Genomic DNA, 15,322 nt, shown 5'->3' on the forward strand with positions numbered 1-15,322 from the left:
TCCTCGTTGACTGTGGCGTCTCCTCGTTGACTGTGGTGTCTCCTTGTTGACTGTGGTGTCTCCTTGTTGACTGTGGCGTCTCTAGGGTATCAATATACACGTCTCCTCGTTGACTGTGGCGTCTCCTCGTTGACTGTGGCGTCTCCTCGTTGACTGTGGCGTCTCCTCGTTGACTGAGGCGTCTCTAGGGTATCAATATACACGTCTCCTCGTTGACTGTGGCGTCTCCTCGTTGACTGTGGCGTCTCCTCGTTGACTGTGGCGTCTCCTCGTTGACTGTGGCGTCTCCTCGTTGACTGTGGCGTCTCCTTGTTGACTGTGGCGTCTCCTCGTTGACTGAGGCGTCTCTAGGGTATCAATATACACGTCTCCTCGTTGACTGGAGTCTCCTCGTTGACTGTGGCGTCTCTAGGGTATCAATATACACGTCTCCTCGTTGACTGTGGCGTCTCTAGGGTATCAATATACACGTCTCTCGTTGACTGGAGTCTCGTTGACTGGAGTCTCCTCGTTGACTGTGGCGTCTCCTAGGGTTGAATATACACGTCTCCTCGTTGACTGTGGCGTCTCCTTGTTGACTGTGGCGTCTCCTCGTTGACTGTGGCGTCTCCTCGTTGACTGTGGCGTCTCCTCGTTGACTGTGGCGTCTCCTCGTTGACTGTGGCGTCTCCTCGTTGACTGTGGCGTCTCCTCGTTGACTGTGGCGTCTCCTCGTTGACTGTGGCGTCTCCTCGTTGACTGTGGCGTCTCTCCTTGTTGACTGTGGCGTCTCCTCGTTGACTGTGGCGTCTCCTCGTTGACTGTGGCGTCTCCTTGTTGACTGGCGTCTCCTCGTTGACTGAGGCGTCTCTAGGGTATCAATATACACGTCTCCTCGTTGACTGGAGTCTCCTCGTTGACTGTCGTCTCTAGGGTATCAATATACACGTCTCCTTGTTGACTGTGGCGTCTCCTTGTTGACTGTGGCGTCTCCTTGTTGACTGTGGCGTCTCCTCGTTGACTGAGGCGTCTCTAGGGTATCAATATACACGTCTCCTCGTTGACTGTGGCGTCTCTAGGGTATCAATATACACGTCTCCTCGTTGACTGGAGTCTCTAGGGTATCAATATACACGTCTCCTTGTTGACTGTGGCGTCTCCTCGTTGACTGTGGCGTCTCCTCGTTGACTGTGGCGTCTCCTCGTTGACTGTGGCGTCTCCTCGTTGACTGTGGCGTCTCTAGGGTATCAATATACACGTCTCCTCGTTGACTGTGGCGTCTCCTTGTTGACTGTGGCGTCTCTAGGGTATCAATATACACGTCTCCTTGTTGACTGTGGCGTCTCCTTGTTGACTGTGGCGTCTCTAGGGTATCAATATACACGTCTCCTCGTTGACTGAGGCGTCTCTAGGGTATCAATATACACGTCTCCTCGTTGACTGAGGCGTCTCTAGGGTATCAATATACACGTCTCCTCGTTGACTGTGGCGTCTCTAGGGTATCAATATACACGTCTCCTCGTTGACTGTGGCGTCTCCTCGTTGACTGTGGCGTCTCCTCGTTGACTGTGGCGTCTCCTCGTTGACTGTGGCGTCTCCTCGTTAACTGTGGCGTCTCCTCGTTGACTGTGGCGTCTCCTTGTTGACTGTGGTGTCTCCTTGTTGACTGTGGCATCTCTAGGGTATCAATATACACGTCTCCTCGTTGACTGTGGCGTCTCCTCGTTGACTGTGGCGTCTCTAGGGTATCAATATACACGTCTTCTCGTTGACTGTGGCGTCTCCTCGTTGACTGTGGCGTCTCCTCGTTGACTGTGGCGTCTCCTCGTTGACTGTGGCGTCTCCTCGTTGACTGTGGTGTCTCCTTGTTGACTGTGGCGTCTCTAGGGTATCAATATACACGTCTCCTTGTTGACTGGCGTCTAGGGTATCAATATACACGTCTCCTCGTTGACTGTGGCGTCTCTAGGGTATCAATATACACGTCTCCTCGTTGACTGTGGCGTCTCCTTGTTGACTGTGGCGTCTCTAGGGTATCAATATACACGTCTCCTCGTTGACTGTGGCGTCTCCTCGTTGACTGTGGCGTCTCCTCGTTGACTGTGGCGTCTCCTCGTTGACTGAGGCGTCTCTAGGGTATCAATATACACGTCACCTCGTTGACTGTGGCGTCTCCTCGTTGACTGAGGCGTCTCTAGGGTATCAATATACATGTCTCCTCGTTGACTGTGGCGTCTCTAGGGTATCAATATACACGTCTCCTCGTTGACTGTGGCGTCTCCTCGTTGACTGTGGCGTCTCCTCGTTGACTGTGGCGTCTCCTCGTTGACTGTGGCGTCTCCTCGTTGACTGTGGCGTCTCCTTGTTGACTGTGGTGTCTCCTTGTTGACTGTGGCGTCTCTAGGGTATCAATATACACGTCTCCTCGTTGACTGTGGCGTCTCCTCGTTGACTGTGGCGTCTCCTCGTTGACTGTGGCGTCTCCTCGTTGACTGTGGCGTCTCCTCGTTGACTGTGGCGTCTCTAGGGTATCAATATACACGTCTCCTTGTTGACTGGCGTCTAGGGTATCAATATACACGTCTCCTCGTTGACTGTGGCGTCTCTAGGGTATCAATATACACGTCTCCTCGTTGACTGTGGCATCTCCTTGTTGACTGTGGCGTCTCTAGGGTATCAATATACACGTCACCTCGTTGACTGTGGCGTCTCCTCGTTGACTGAGGCGTCTCTAGGGTATCAATATACACGTCTCCTCGTTGACTGTGGCGTCTCTAGGGTATCAATATACACGTCTCCTCGTTGACTGTGGCGTCTCCTCGTTGACTGTGGCGTCTCCTCGTTGACTGTGGCGTCTCCTCGTTGACTGTGGCGTCTCCTCGTTGACTGTGGCGTCTCCTTGTTGACTGTGGTGTCTCCTTGTTGACTGTGGCGTCTCTAGGGTATCAATATACACGTCTCCTCGTTGACTGTGGCGTCTCCTCGTTGACTGTGGCGTCTCCTCGTTGACTGTGGCGTCTCCTCGTTGACTGTGGCGTCTCCTCGTTGACTGTGGCGTCTCTAGGGTATCAATATACACGTCTCCTTGTTGACTGGCGTCTAGGGTATCAATATACACGTCTCCTCGTTGACTGTGGCGTCTCTAGGGTATCAATATACACGTCTCCTCGTTGACTGTGGCGTCTCCTTGTTGACTGTGGCGTCTCTAGGGTATCAATATACACGTCTCCTCGTTGACTGTGGCGTCTCCTCGTTGACTGTGGCGTCTCCTCGTTGACTGAGGCGTCTCTAGGGTATCAATATACACGTCTCCTCGTTGACTGTGGCGTCTCTAGGGTATCAATATACACGTCTCCTCGTTGACTGTGGCGTCTCCTCGTTGACTGTGGCGTCTCTAGGGTATCAATATACACGTCTCCTTGTTGACTGTGGCGTCTCCTCGTTGACTGTGGCGTCTCCTCGTTGACTGTGGCGTCTCCTCGTTGACTGTGGCATCTCCTCGTTGACTGTGGCGTCTCTAGGGTATCAATATACACGTCTCCTCGTTGACTGGAGTCTCTAGGGTATCAATATACACGTCTCCTCGTTGACTGTGGCGTCTCTAGGGTATCAATATACACGTCTCCTCGTTGACTGTGGCGTCTCCTCGTTGACTGTGGCGTCTCCTCGTTGACTGTGGCGTCTCCTCGTTGACTGTGGCGTCTCCTCGTTGACTGTGGCGTCTCCTCGTTGACTGTGTTGACGTCTCCTCTAGGGTATGACTGTGACTGTGTCTCCTTGTTGACTGTGACGTCTCTAGGGTATCAATATACACGTCTCCTCGTTGACTGTGGCGTCTCCTTGTTGACTGTGGCGTCTCTAGGGTATCAATATACACGTCTCCTCGTTGACTGTGGCGTCTCCTCGTTGACTGTGGCGTCTCCTCGTTGACTGTGGCGTCTCCTTGTTGACTGTGGCGTCTCTAGGGTATCAATATACACGTCTCCTTGTTGACTGGAGTCTCTAGGGTATCAATATACACGTCTCCTTGTTGACTGGAGTCTCTAGGGTATCAATATACACGTCTCCTCGTTGACTGGAGTCTCTAGGGTTTCAATATACACGTCTCCTTGTTGACTGGAGTCTCTAGGGCAGTGGTCACCAAACTACGGCCCGCGGGCCGGATACGGCCTGTCAGCACATTTGGCCCGGCCCTCTGAACAATACCAGAGACGCTATCGAATTTTTTTCCTATTTGGCCTCCAGAAAAAAAATCCTAGGCCCGGCCCTGTCAAAGAGAGAACGGAATAATGGCGAAAAGGTTAGGTAAGAGAAAAATTGATTCAGAATGCAGGGTATTTAACCTGCAGTGGACAAACGATTTTTTTTTTGTTCAATGCAAAGAAAAGGCTGTTTGTCTCATCTGTCAAGAGACGGTGGCGGTATTCAAAGAATACAATCTTCGCCGACACTATGAATCCCGTCACAAAGACAAGTACGATAGCTTGCAAGGCCAAATACGAGCAGACAAACTCTCAAAGCTAAAAAGTGGACTACTATCTCAGCAGAATACATTTGTACGCCAAGCTCAGCTGAACCAGGCATCCGTTCGGGCCAGCTTTCGGGTTGCTAAACTGATAGCAAGAAGCGGTAAGCCTTTCACTGACGGAGAGTTTGTTAAGAAATGTATGGATGCTGTCGCGGAGGAGGTGTGTCCCGAGAAGAAAGATGCATTTAATGCCGTAAGTCTGTCGGCGAGTACAATCACCAGACGCGTTGAAGAAATCGGGAGTAATGTATATGCCCAGCGGTCCCGTTCCCAGCTGAAAAGTGCGTGGAAGCACTGGAAATGCTGAAGGCGGAGTTCGGTGTGCGATTCAGTGAACTACATGTTCATGCAAAAGAAATCCGTCTTTTTCAGAACACCTTTGTTGCCGACATTGATGAAGCCCAGCCTTCATATCAGTTTGAGTTGGCTGAGTTACAGAACTGTGATGTTCTGAAAGGCGCATTCAAGCCCAACAGTCTCATTGACTTCTATGCCGCCCTCCCAAACGACACATATCCAAACATCAAAAAACACGCAATGAAAATGTCCACAGTTTTTGGCAGCACGTATATCTGCGAGAAAACCTTTTCTCGCATGAAACTGCTGAAAACCCCGATGAGATCAAGATTGACAGATGAACATTTGCATCAGTGCTTGAGACTGGCTGTAACTAGAATGGAACCTGATATTCAACTTCTCACCAGCCAGATGCAGGCCCACAGTTCACACTGATGAACATACATAGGTAAGCTCACTTTTCTGACTTGAATGAGTCATTCTGAGCATAAACAAATATAATCATAATAAAATCTACTGGGATAAAATCCATCTTTACAACCATACTGGTAGTGAAATGTATTGTGCTGTGTAGGTGCTGTATTACTTAGTTCAGTTTCTCAACCTGCTTCTTTTGTGGTTTTCACAGGGAAGTTGATGAGAGAGAGCTGCAAACAGCGGTGTCTACAAGCCTACTGGAACCTACAAAAGGATTATAAGGAAGGAACACAAGAACTTTAAGAGACTGCTCATATGTGTCAGAGAGATTCTGCTCTGACAACTGAGCTGAACTTTTATCTGTTAAGATTGTGCATGGGGACAGAAAGTTAATGTTCCATGGCTTTTTTTTCTATGAAGAACCCAGAGAGAGTTATTTAGTTATTATTTATTTCCTGTTTTTTCTGTGAAGAACTCAGAGAGGGTTATTTAGTTATTATTTATTTCATTAATAGTGTTATTATTTGTTTCCTGCCTTTTTTTCTGTAAAGAACCTGGAAAGGGTTATTTGGTTATGTGTGGCTTTCTGGAAAACAATAAATTTTTTAAGCTCCCCTATGATCGTCACACTTTTTCTGTTACAAACTGACACCGGCCCCCCATCAGAGAAGGGAAAAGTTATGTGGCCCTCACAGGAAAAAGTTTGGGGACCCCTGCTCTAGGGTATCAATATATCCTCCCCTTCATCTTTAACCCGACTCCTCCCCTTCATTTTTAACCCGACTCCTCCCCTTCATCTTTAACCCGACTCCTCCCCTTCATCTTTAACCCGACTCCTCCCCTTCATCTTTAACCCGACTCCTCCCCTTCATCTTTAACCCGACTCCTCCCCTTCCTTTAACCCGACTCCTCCCCCTCACCTTTAACCCGACTCCTCCCCCTCACCTTTAACCCGACTCCTCCCCTCACCTTTAACCCGACTCCTCCCCCGCCTTAACCCGACTCCTCCCCTTCGCCTTTAACCCGACTCCTCCCCTTCGCCTTTAACCCGACTCCTCCCCTTCGCCTTTAACCCGACTCCTCCCCTTCGCCTTTAACCCGACTCCTCCCCTTCGCCTTTAACCCGACTCCTCCCCTTCGCCTTTAACCCGACTCCTCCCCTTCGCCTTTAACCCGACTCCTCCCCTTCGCCTTTAACCCGACTCCTCCCCTTCGCCTTTAACCCGACTCCTCCCCTTCGCCTTTAACCCGACTCCTCCCCTTCATCTACACCGATTTGAAGTATATTGAACAAGTGACTTCAATAAGGGATACAACACTGTGTGGTATTTCTATGTCTGTAGGTTCTTCATGACAGGCTATCTTCCCCTGGGCTTTGAGTTTGGTGTGGAGCTAACCTACCCCGAGTGTGAAGGCACCTCTTCAGGTCTGCTCAACTGCTCTGCACAGGTGAACACACAGCTGCTGCCTCTGACAGTTGTTGGCAGATCAAAAGCTTTTCCATGGGATGATAGAGAACCATAACACAATCGGGAAATGTTGGTATGTTTGTGTATATATTGTGTTTGCGAAAATATACATGTGTCTGGCTGTCTAGACGCCTGGCTGTGTGTCTGGCTGTCTAGACGCCTGGCTGTGTGTCTGGCTGTCTAGACGCCTGGCTGTCTAGACGCCTGGCTGTGTTCCTGGCTGTCTAGACGCCTGGCTGTGTTCCTGGCTGTCTAGACGCCTGGCTGTGTGCCTCGCTGTCTAGACGCCTGGCTGTGTGCCTGGCTGTGTGTCTGGCTGGCTGTGAGTCTGGCTGTGTGTCTGGCTGGCTGTGTGTCTGGCTATCTGTGTGTGCCTGGCTGTCTGTGTGTGCCTGGCTGTCTGTGTGTGCCTGGCTGTCTGTGTGTGCCTGGCTGTCTGTGTGTGCCTGGCTGTCTGTGTGTGCCTGGCTGGCTGTGTAGACGCCTGGCTGTCTGTGTGTCTGGCTGTCCAGACGCCTGTCTGTGTGCCTGGCTGGCTGTCTAGACGCCTGGCTGGCTGTCTAGACGCCTGGCTGTCTAGACGCCTGGCTGTCTAGACGCCTGGCTGTCTAGATGCCTGGCTGGCTGTCTAGACGCCTGGCTGTCTAGATGCCTGGCTGGCTGTCTAGACGCCTGGCTGTCTAGACGCCTGGCTGGCTGTCTAGACGCCTGGCTGGCTGTCTAGACGCCTGGCTGGCTGTCTAGACGCCTGGCTGGCTGCGTTTTTCACTACAACCTGTCTCTCCCTATACAGGTGTTTGGTATCATCTTCACTATCTGCCAGGGGAAGATAATAGATAACTACGGGACGCTGGCAGGAAACATCTTCCTCTGTGTCTTCCTCTTCATCGGGTCAGTCCTTACAGGTACGGACCCTTTGACATTTGTACGTTAGGAGACTATTGTTTACTTAAATAGACAGAGGGAGAAACAGATTGAAAAGAATGAGCACTGTAAAACACAGGTGACAAGCAGGTTTTCACTCCTCCCTTGTACTTGATTGATCTATTAAGGTCCCTGATTAGTCAATAACTCCCCTCAACTGGTTGTTTATGACTTATTTGGAAACAAATTGAAAGGAAATGACAACCAGCAGAGACACAACCCTCCAAGGAAGGAGTTTGACACCCCTGGTGTGGAATCTAGCATAAAGGGGATTCAATCCCCAGACCGGACTCTATGCAAGGGCCGAAGACGACTGTGTTGACCACTAAGGTTTTTGGCTCCCGAGTGACGCAGCGGTCTAAGGGACTGCATCTGTGCTTGAGGCGTCACTACAGGCACCCTGGTTTGATTCCAGGCTGTATCACAACCCGGCCGTGATTAGGAGTCCCATCGGCCCATCGTCTTCCGGGTTTGGCCTGGGTAGGCTGTCATTGTAAAATAAGAATTTGTTCTTAAAACTGACTTGCCTAGTTAAATAAAGGTTTGATAAAAAATGAAATAAGCCAATCTCTGGCAGACTCTCTTAAGTATTTTTATTATTAAAATATCAATAACATAAACCTTTTCAATTCACATTAGCAACGGGAACGTTACGAGCCGAGAGAGGGTTCTGATGACGTTCTTGCTTTGCAGCGTCACAGCTCAAATGTACTTTAAATGTTACAATGAGCCACTAGCCTGTAGGCTAAGCATGTAAACTATTCAACTAGCTAGTTCCTAGCTCACTTTATGCAAGAAACGTTTCATGCATCTACCATATTACACTCTTGATTTTAATGGAAATAATTCACAAGCATGTGCAGACATCTAAAGTGTTTTTTTTTTTTTTGTTGTTAATTTAGTTGCAAGGCAAACAAACAGTGGCACAGCTACTAGCTAGCTAACGTTAGCTAACAACATTTACTTCATCAAGTAACTTCATCATAGAAAAAATGTACTTTTACCCCTCTCATATGAATATAAATGTACAGTAACGTTATCATACTGTTCATTCGTGTTATACAAAGCTAGCAAGCTAAACAAAATGTCTGCACCCATTAGCTTGCTAGTTTGAATGCTAGTTAGCTGAATGCTAGGTTGAAGAGGACAAAGGTTAAGACAATGGGATTCTAATATTCCGTAACTCATTATAACAACGGGACTGGCGCTTGTAGTCAGCAACGGCGCTGGGCGTCGGCAACGGCGCTGGTAGTTAGCAACGGCGCTGGTCGTCGGCAACGGCGCTGGTCGTCGGCAACGGGCGCTGGTCGTCGGCAACGGCGCTGGGCGTCGGCAACGGCGCTGGTAGTCAGCAACGGCGCTGGTAGTCGGCAACGGCGCTGGTAGTCGGCAACGGCGCTGGGCGTCGGCAACGGCGCTGGTAGTTAGCAACGGCGCTGGTAGTCGGCAACGGCGCTGGTAGTCGGCAACGGCGCTGGGCGGCTGGTAGTCGGCAACGGCGCTGGGCGTCGGCAACGGCGCTGGTAGTTAGCAACGGCGCTGGTAGTCGGCAACGGCGCTGGTAGTCGGCAACGGCGCTGGGCGGCTGGTAGTCGGCAACGGCGCTGGGCGGCTGGTAGTCGGCAACGGCGCTGGTCCCAGATTAGTGACGACTTTGTCTTAACCTGTATATCCTCAACCTAGGCTAAATGCTTAACGTCAGCCAATGTTCGATTGCTTTTCGGCCTACCTTAGAACAAAACATCCTAAATTTCATAAAGATCATGCAAATCATTACATTGTTAATTCACTGGGCAGTTGATGCTCGCTTTTGCATTAAAATAAATGTTGTTATGAAGATTCCCGTACTGCAATATCAGATTTTAAAATACTAAATAAATAAATGAAGTCTCTAATAAGGAAAATGTCTATACATTTCAGATGTTTCAAAAACATTGCTCTGCTATTACCATTTATACTGTAGGAGTGTTGGCTCAACGAGACAATTCTGTTTACACTGTCCTGCTTGGAGGGGTGGAAACTGTCTAGCAAGTGTCGCGTGTGTGTGACCTTCGGAGGAAATTTGCAAATGTACATTTTTATGAATGTCTCAAGAATCGAAATCTCCTTAACTCTCGTCAATGTGAAAAGAGCCTAAGCTCATGTACCTAGACCCTATTCACACTATGGTGCCGAATCCGATCTGAACCCTTCTGCTGACTCTGATTAGTTCCTTTCCTACATGGTTCCAGCATCTATATATTGGATGTGTAACCAGGCCAGCACTGTACAGCTCAGCTCAGTTGAGTGAAAAGGGTATCACTTCCTTTTTACGAAGAAAAGAAAATGATTTCAGTCAGAGTGCAGTATTTTTTTTCACCTTTATTTAACCAGGTAGGCTAGTTGAGAACAAGTTCTCATTTACAACTGCGACCTGGCCAAGATAAAGCATAGCAGTGTGAACAGACAACAACACAGAGTTACACATGGAGTAAACAATAAACAAGTCAATAACACAGAGAGTCTATATACATTGTGTGCAAAAGGCATGAGGATGTAGGCGAACCATTACAATTTTAGCAGATGAACAGTATAACTGCAGTACAATGCCGTATAACAGCAGTCATTCTATAATTTTTGCGCCCCCCCCCCCCCCAAAAAAAGCACTTTTACGGCATTTAATCAATTTCTTTCCTTTGGGTTTATGTGTAGTCCGTAGTTAATGTTCAGTTAACGTGGGTTTATGTTTACGAAGCAATAATCTATTCCTGCAACAGGTCGAGGTCTAAGAATGTGTTTATGTCGTCGTGGTTACTGTGTAACATCCGAGCTGTTTTACTACAAGCAGTAGCAGAAATGGCGTGTTGAGGTGCCGGGTATGTTTTCCCTATCTAGCTATTAAAACCCCCGGTGGGGAAGGCCCACCTCAGGGCAGAGAGAGAGCGTTAATACCCAGCTCCTCTGATTTTCACCATAAACTTCCCAATGGAGGTTACAATGTGCCACTAATTAAAAAAAAAAAAATATATATATATATATATAGGTGTGTGTACCAAATAGCACCCTATTCCCTACGTAGTGCAATACCTATATGGACTTTGGTCAAAAGTAGTGCACTACCTAGATGGACTCTGGTCAAAAGTAGTGCACTATATAGGGAATAGGGTGCCATTTGGGATGTAGCCGTTGGCTACTGAAGTCCAGGGCTGAGAGACAACTCTAGAGGACCTTTTGACCCGACTGTTAATGATGGGACTATCAGATTTAAGGGCCAGTCTAGAGGGCTACTGTGTTACAAAGACATACATAATGACTACTACAGACCAGGGCTGAAGTCCACGGTCTCCTACATGAGAGCTCGGCTAGATGATTATGTTAATGAGGTGGGTCAGCCCAGCTGGCTACTGTGCAGTATTTAGGAACTGACTTCAGACTGTATTATGGTCTATCATTGTGTTAGTAGTGCCCCCTAGTGGAAGCTGTACCTCACTGTCTTTTTGCAATGGAATATTCTGACATTTTGTTTAGCAACAGTATGTCGTCTTTCTAAAACATGTAGTTCTGTTTCTCCAGGCTTCATCAAGTCAGACCTGCAGAGACAGAAGGCTAACCAGTTGGCCAAGGCAGCTGTAAGTATGGGTAGATGTGGATTAGGGCAGTGGGTGGTCCTCGTGTGTGTGTGGGTGGTCCTCGTGTGGGTGTGTGTGTGTGTGTGTGTGTGTGTGGTTAAGGTTTAGTGTGTGTGTGGGGGGGTTTATTCTATTCTATCCTTGTTGGGACCTAAAAGGACACAGGCTATTTTAAGTTTAGGGTTTAAGGGTTGGGTTTAAGGGTTAGGGGTTAAGGGTTAGGGTTTCAGGGTTAGGTTTAAGGGTTAGGTTTATGGGGTTAAGGGTTAGGTTTATGGGGTTAAGGGTTAGGTTTAAGGGTTAGGTTTAGGGTTTAAGGTTTAGGGTTTAAGGGTTGGGTTTAAGGGTTGGGGTTGGGTTTAAGGGTTGGGTTTAAGGGTTAGGTTTATGGGGTTAAGGGTTAGGTTTATGGGGTTAAGGGTTAGGTTTATGGGGTTAAGGGTTAGGTTTATGGGGTTAAGGGTTAGGTTTAAGGGGTTAAGGTTTAGGGGTTAAGGGTTAAGGTTTAGGGGTTAAGGGTTAGGTTTAGGGGTTAAGGGTTTGGGAAAATAGGATTTTGAATTTAAATTAATTTTAGGTCCATACGAGGATAGAATAACTTTTAAAAATGTTATTCTACCATTATTTAACTATGCAAGTCAGTTAAGAATAAAGTATTATTTACAATGACGACCTAGGAACATAACGTGTGTGTGATATCTGAGTATTTCTGGTGTGCAGCATGCTCCCAAAGTCATCTAACAGTCTTTTGATGCTGCTCCTAGAATAACTTGTCTCCTCTTTTTTGTCTGATGTCCTGTCTTTGATGCTGTCTGTCTTTGATGCTGTCTGTCTTTGATGCTGTCTGTCTTTGATGCTGTCTGTCTTTGATGCTGTCTGTCTTGTTTGATATGTCTGTCTGTCTCTGTGTCTGATGTCTTTGATTCTGATGTCTGTCTGTCTGATGTCTGTCTTTGATGCTGTCTGTCTGATATCTGTCTTTGATGCTGTCTGTCTGATATTGTCTGACTCTGTGTCTGATTATGTCTGTATCTGTCTGTCTGTCTGTCTGTGTTTGATGCTGTCTGTGTGTCTGTCTGTTGTCTGTGTTTGTTGTCTGTCTGTGTCTCTGTCTGTGTTATGCTGTCTGTGTCTGTCTGTGTTTTATGCTGTCTGTGTCTCTCTGTCTGTGTTTTATGCTGTCTGTGTCTCTCTGTCTGTGTTTTATGCTGTCTGTGTCTCTCTGTCTGTGTTTTATGCTGTCTGTGTCTGTCTGTCTGTGTTTTATGCTGTCTGTGTCTGTCTGTCTGTGTTTTATGCTGTCTGTCTGTCTGTGTTTGATGCTGTTTGTGTCTGTCTGTCTGTGTTTTATGCTGTCTGTGTCTGTCTGTCTGTCTGTCTGTGTTTGATGCTGTTTGTGTCTATTTGATGTCTGTCTGTCTGTTTGATGTTGTCTGTTTTATCTGTGTTTTGATGTCCACTGTTGCCTGAGGTCAAATTTGACGACTTCCTTCTGGAGAAAGAGACGATCATACAGACCGATGCCGATTCCATTGTACACTAACCTCCAGTAACTGATATCGTCAGTTGTCATTATTATTTTTGATAATTCTATTGAGATTTGAGAGGTTGAAGAGAGCGTCGTTCTCGACTTTTGCCCCCCAGGCCCCGCAGATCTGAGAGAGGTGTTTTAAACCTCAATAGGAAAACCTGGTAAGATAAGATAACGTCTCGGGGAAAGAAAACCTTGTAACTCCATTTTGGCCCCTTTTTAAAAAAAATTGTTACAATGTATTGAAAGTAACTCGATGTAATCTGAACATTTCATGACTCTAGTCTAGAACCAACCACTCTAGAACCAACCACTCTAGAACCAACCACTCTAGAACCAAGGAAAACGTTTTCCGAAATAACCTCCTGAAGTTTCATAAATGTATATTCATTAATGGTCAAACGTGGATGTTCTTTTCCTTTTGTCCTGAAAATATGGTTTTAGACAGCGATGATAACACAGCACTTTCCTACCCCCCCCCCCCCCCCCCCCCCTGACTGTAATATCAAGGTCAATTACAAATAAAGACCATCTGTTCCAGGAGGACGGACTGCTCTCTGGACAGCAGCAGGGCTATGGGGCCACGGCTCTAATCAAGAGACTGGACAGCCCTTCTGATTCTTCTCAGACTTGATCACTAACCCCCATCCCCCCCCTAACGCTTACACTCTTAGCTCGAACCTCAGACGAGCCAAGGTAGGGGCACAGCAAACCGAACCAACAATCACCACACGCTTCTCTGTCCACTATTCTCTTAGGGGTGAATCCTAACTTCCTGTTTTAAGTCAGATTAGAATGCAGTCTCTGCATTTTGACATTTGTGCATAAACAAGTGGAAGTTAGGATTCCCTCTTTATCTGAACCTCTTTCACTTTTGACCAAAAAAGGGTCGAGATTTCCTGGAAGTTTTTTTTATTACTAAGATGTGTCTTTTCTAATTGGCTAAAAGTGATAGGAAGCTTTCTGGAAAAACGTTACCCCTCACATCTCAATCCTCTTTTCCCCTCACATCTCAATCCTCTTTTCCCCTCACATCTCAATCCTCTTTTCCCCTCACATCTCAATCCTCTTTTCCTTCCATCTTCACTTTCCACCAAACACTCCAGATTCCATGATTTATGCACAGCTTCTGATCGTTTCACCTGTATGTAGTATCTCTGTAGTACAATAGGATGTATGTAGTATCTCTGTAGTATAATAGGATGTATATAGTATCTCTGTAGTACAATAGGATGTATGTAGTATCTCTGTAGTACAATAGGATGTATATAGTATCTCTGTAGTACAATAGGATGTATGTAGTATCTCTGTAGTACAATAGGATGTATATAGTATCTCTGTAGTACAATAGGATGTATGTAGTATCTCTGTAGTACAATAGGATGTATATAGTATCTCTGTAGTACAATAGGATGTATGTAGTATCTCTGTAGTACAATAGGATGTGTGTAGTATCTCTTTAGTACAATAGGATGTGTGTAGTATCTCTGTAGTACAATAGGATGTATATAGTATCTCTGTAGTACAATAGGATGTATGTAGTATCTCTGTAGTACTGTAGTATCTCAATATAGGATGTATGTAGTATCTCTGTAGTACAATAGGATGTATGTAGTATCTCTGTAGTACAATAGGATGTATGTAGTATCTCTGTAGTACAATAGGATGTATGTAGTATCTCTGTAGTACAATAGGATGTATGTAGTATCTCTGTAGTACAATAGGATGTATGTAGTATCTCTGTAGTACAATAGGATGTATGTAGTATCTCTGTAGTACAATAGGATGTGTGTAGTATCTCTGTAGTATAATAGGATGTATGTAGTATCTCTGTAGTATAATAGGATGTATGTAGTATCTCTGTAGTATAATAGGATGTATGTAGTATCTCTGTAGTATAATAGGATGTATATTGTATCTCTGTAGTATAATAGGATGTATATTGTATCTCTGTAGTACAATAGGATGTGTATAGTATCTCTGTAGTATAATAGGATGTATGTAGTATCTCTGTAGTATAATAGGATGTATGTAGTATCTCTGTAGTATAATAGGATGTATGTAGTATCTCTGTAGTACAATAGGATGTATATTTTATCTCTGTAGTATAATAGGATGTATATAGTATCTCTGTAGTATAATAGGATGTATATAGTATCTCTGTAGTACAATAGGATGTATATAGTATCTCTGTAGTACAATAGGATGTATGTAGTATCTCTGTAGTATAATAGGATGTATGTAGTATCTCTGTAGTACAATAGGATGTATGTAGTATCTCTGTAGTACAATAGGATGTATGTAGTATCTCTGTAGTACAATAGGATGTATGTAGTATCTCTGTAGTACAATAGGATGTACCGTGTCTTGCAAAAGTATTCGGCCCCCTTGAACTTTGCGACCTTTTGCCACATTTCAGGCTTCAAACATAAATATATAAAACTGTATTTTTTTGTGAAGAATCAACAACAAGTGGGACACAATCATGAAGTGGAACGACATTTATTGGATATTTCAAACTTTTTTACAAATCAAAAACTGAAAAATTGGGCGTGCAAAATTATTCAGC

At 46.1% G+C, this 15,322-nt stretch overlaps 1 protein-coding gene across 2 annotated transcripts in view; it reads left to right on the forward strand.

The window, feature by feature from the left end:
- Positions 1 to 15,322, forward strand: part of LOC115116788 (heme transporter FLVCR2-like) — an 80,715-nt gene that overhangs the window by 60,665 nt on the left and 4,728 nt on the right. Inside the window, exons 7-10 of one of the 2 annotated variants that reach the window (XM_065008570.1) lie at positions 6,565 to 6,670; positions 7,484 to 7,595; positions 11,167 to 11,222; positions 13,295 to 13,449. In XM_065008570.1, coding sequence (XP_064864642.1) covers positions 6,565 to 6,670; positions 7,484 to 7,595; positions 11,167 to 11,222; positions 13,295 to 13,387 — 367 coding nt within the window. In that variant the 3' untranslated portion in view covers positions 13,388 to 13,449. The remainder of the gene's footprint in view (positions 1 to 6,564; positions 6,671 to 7,483; positions 7,596 to 11,166; positions 11,223 to 13,294; positions 13,450 to 15,322) is intronic. The other variant, XM_065008571.1, reaches the window with a different exon arrangement.

The sequence above is a fragment of the Oncorhynchus nerka genome, linkage group LG24 (assembly GCF_034236695.1).
Source record: "Oncorhynchus nerka isolate Pitt River linkage group LG24, Oner_Uvic_2.0, whole genome shotgun sequence".
Taxonomy (NCBI): Eukaryota; Metazoa; Chordata; class Actinopteri; order Salmoniformes; family Salmonidae; genus Oncorhynchus; species Oncorhynchus nerka.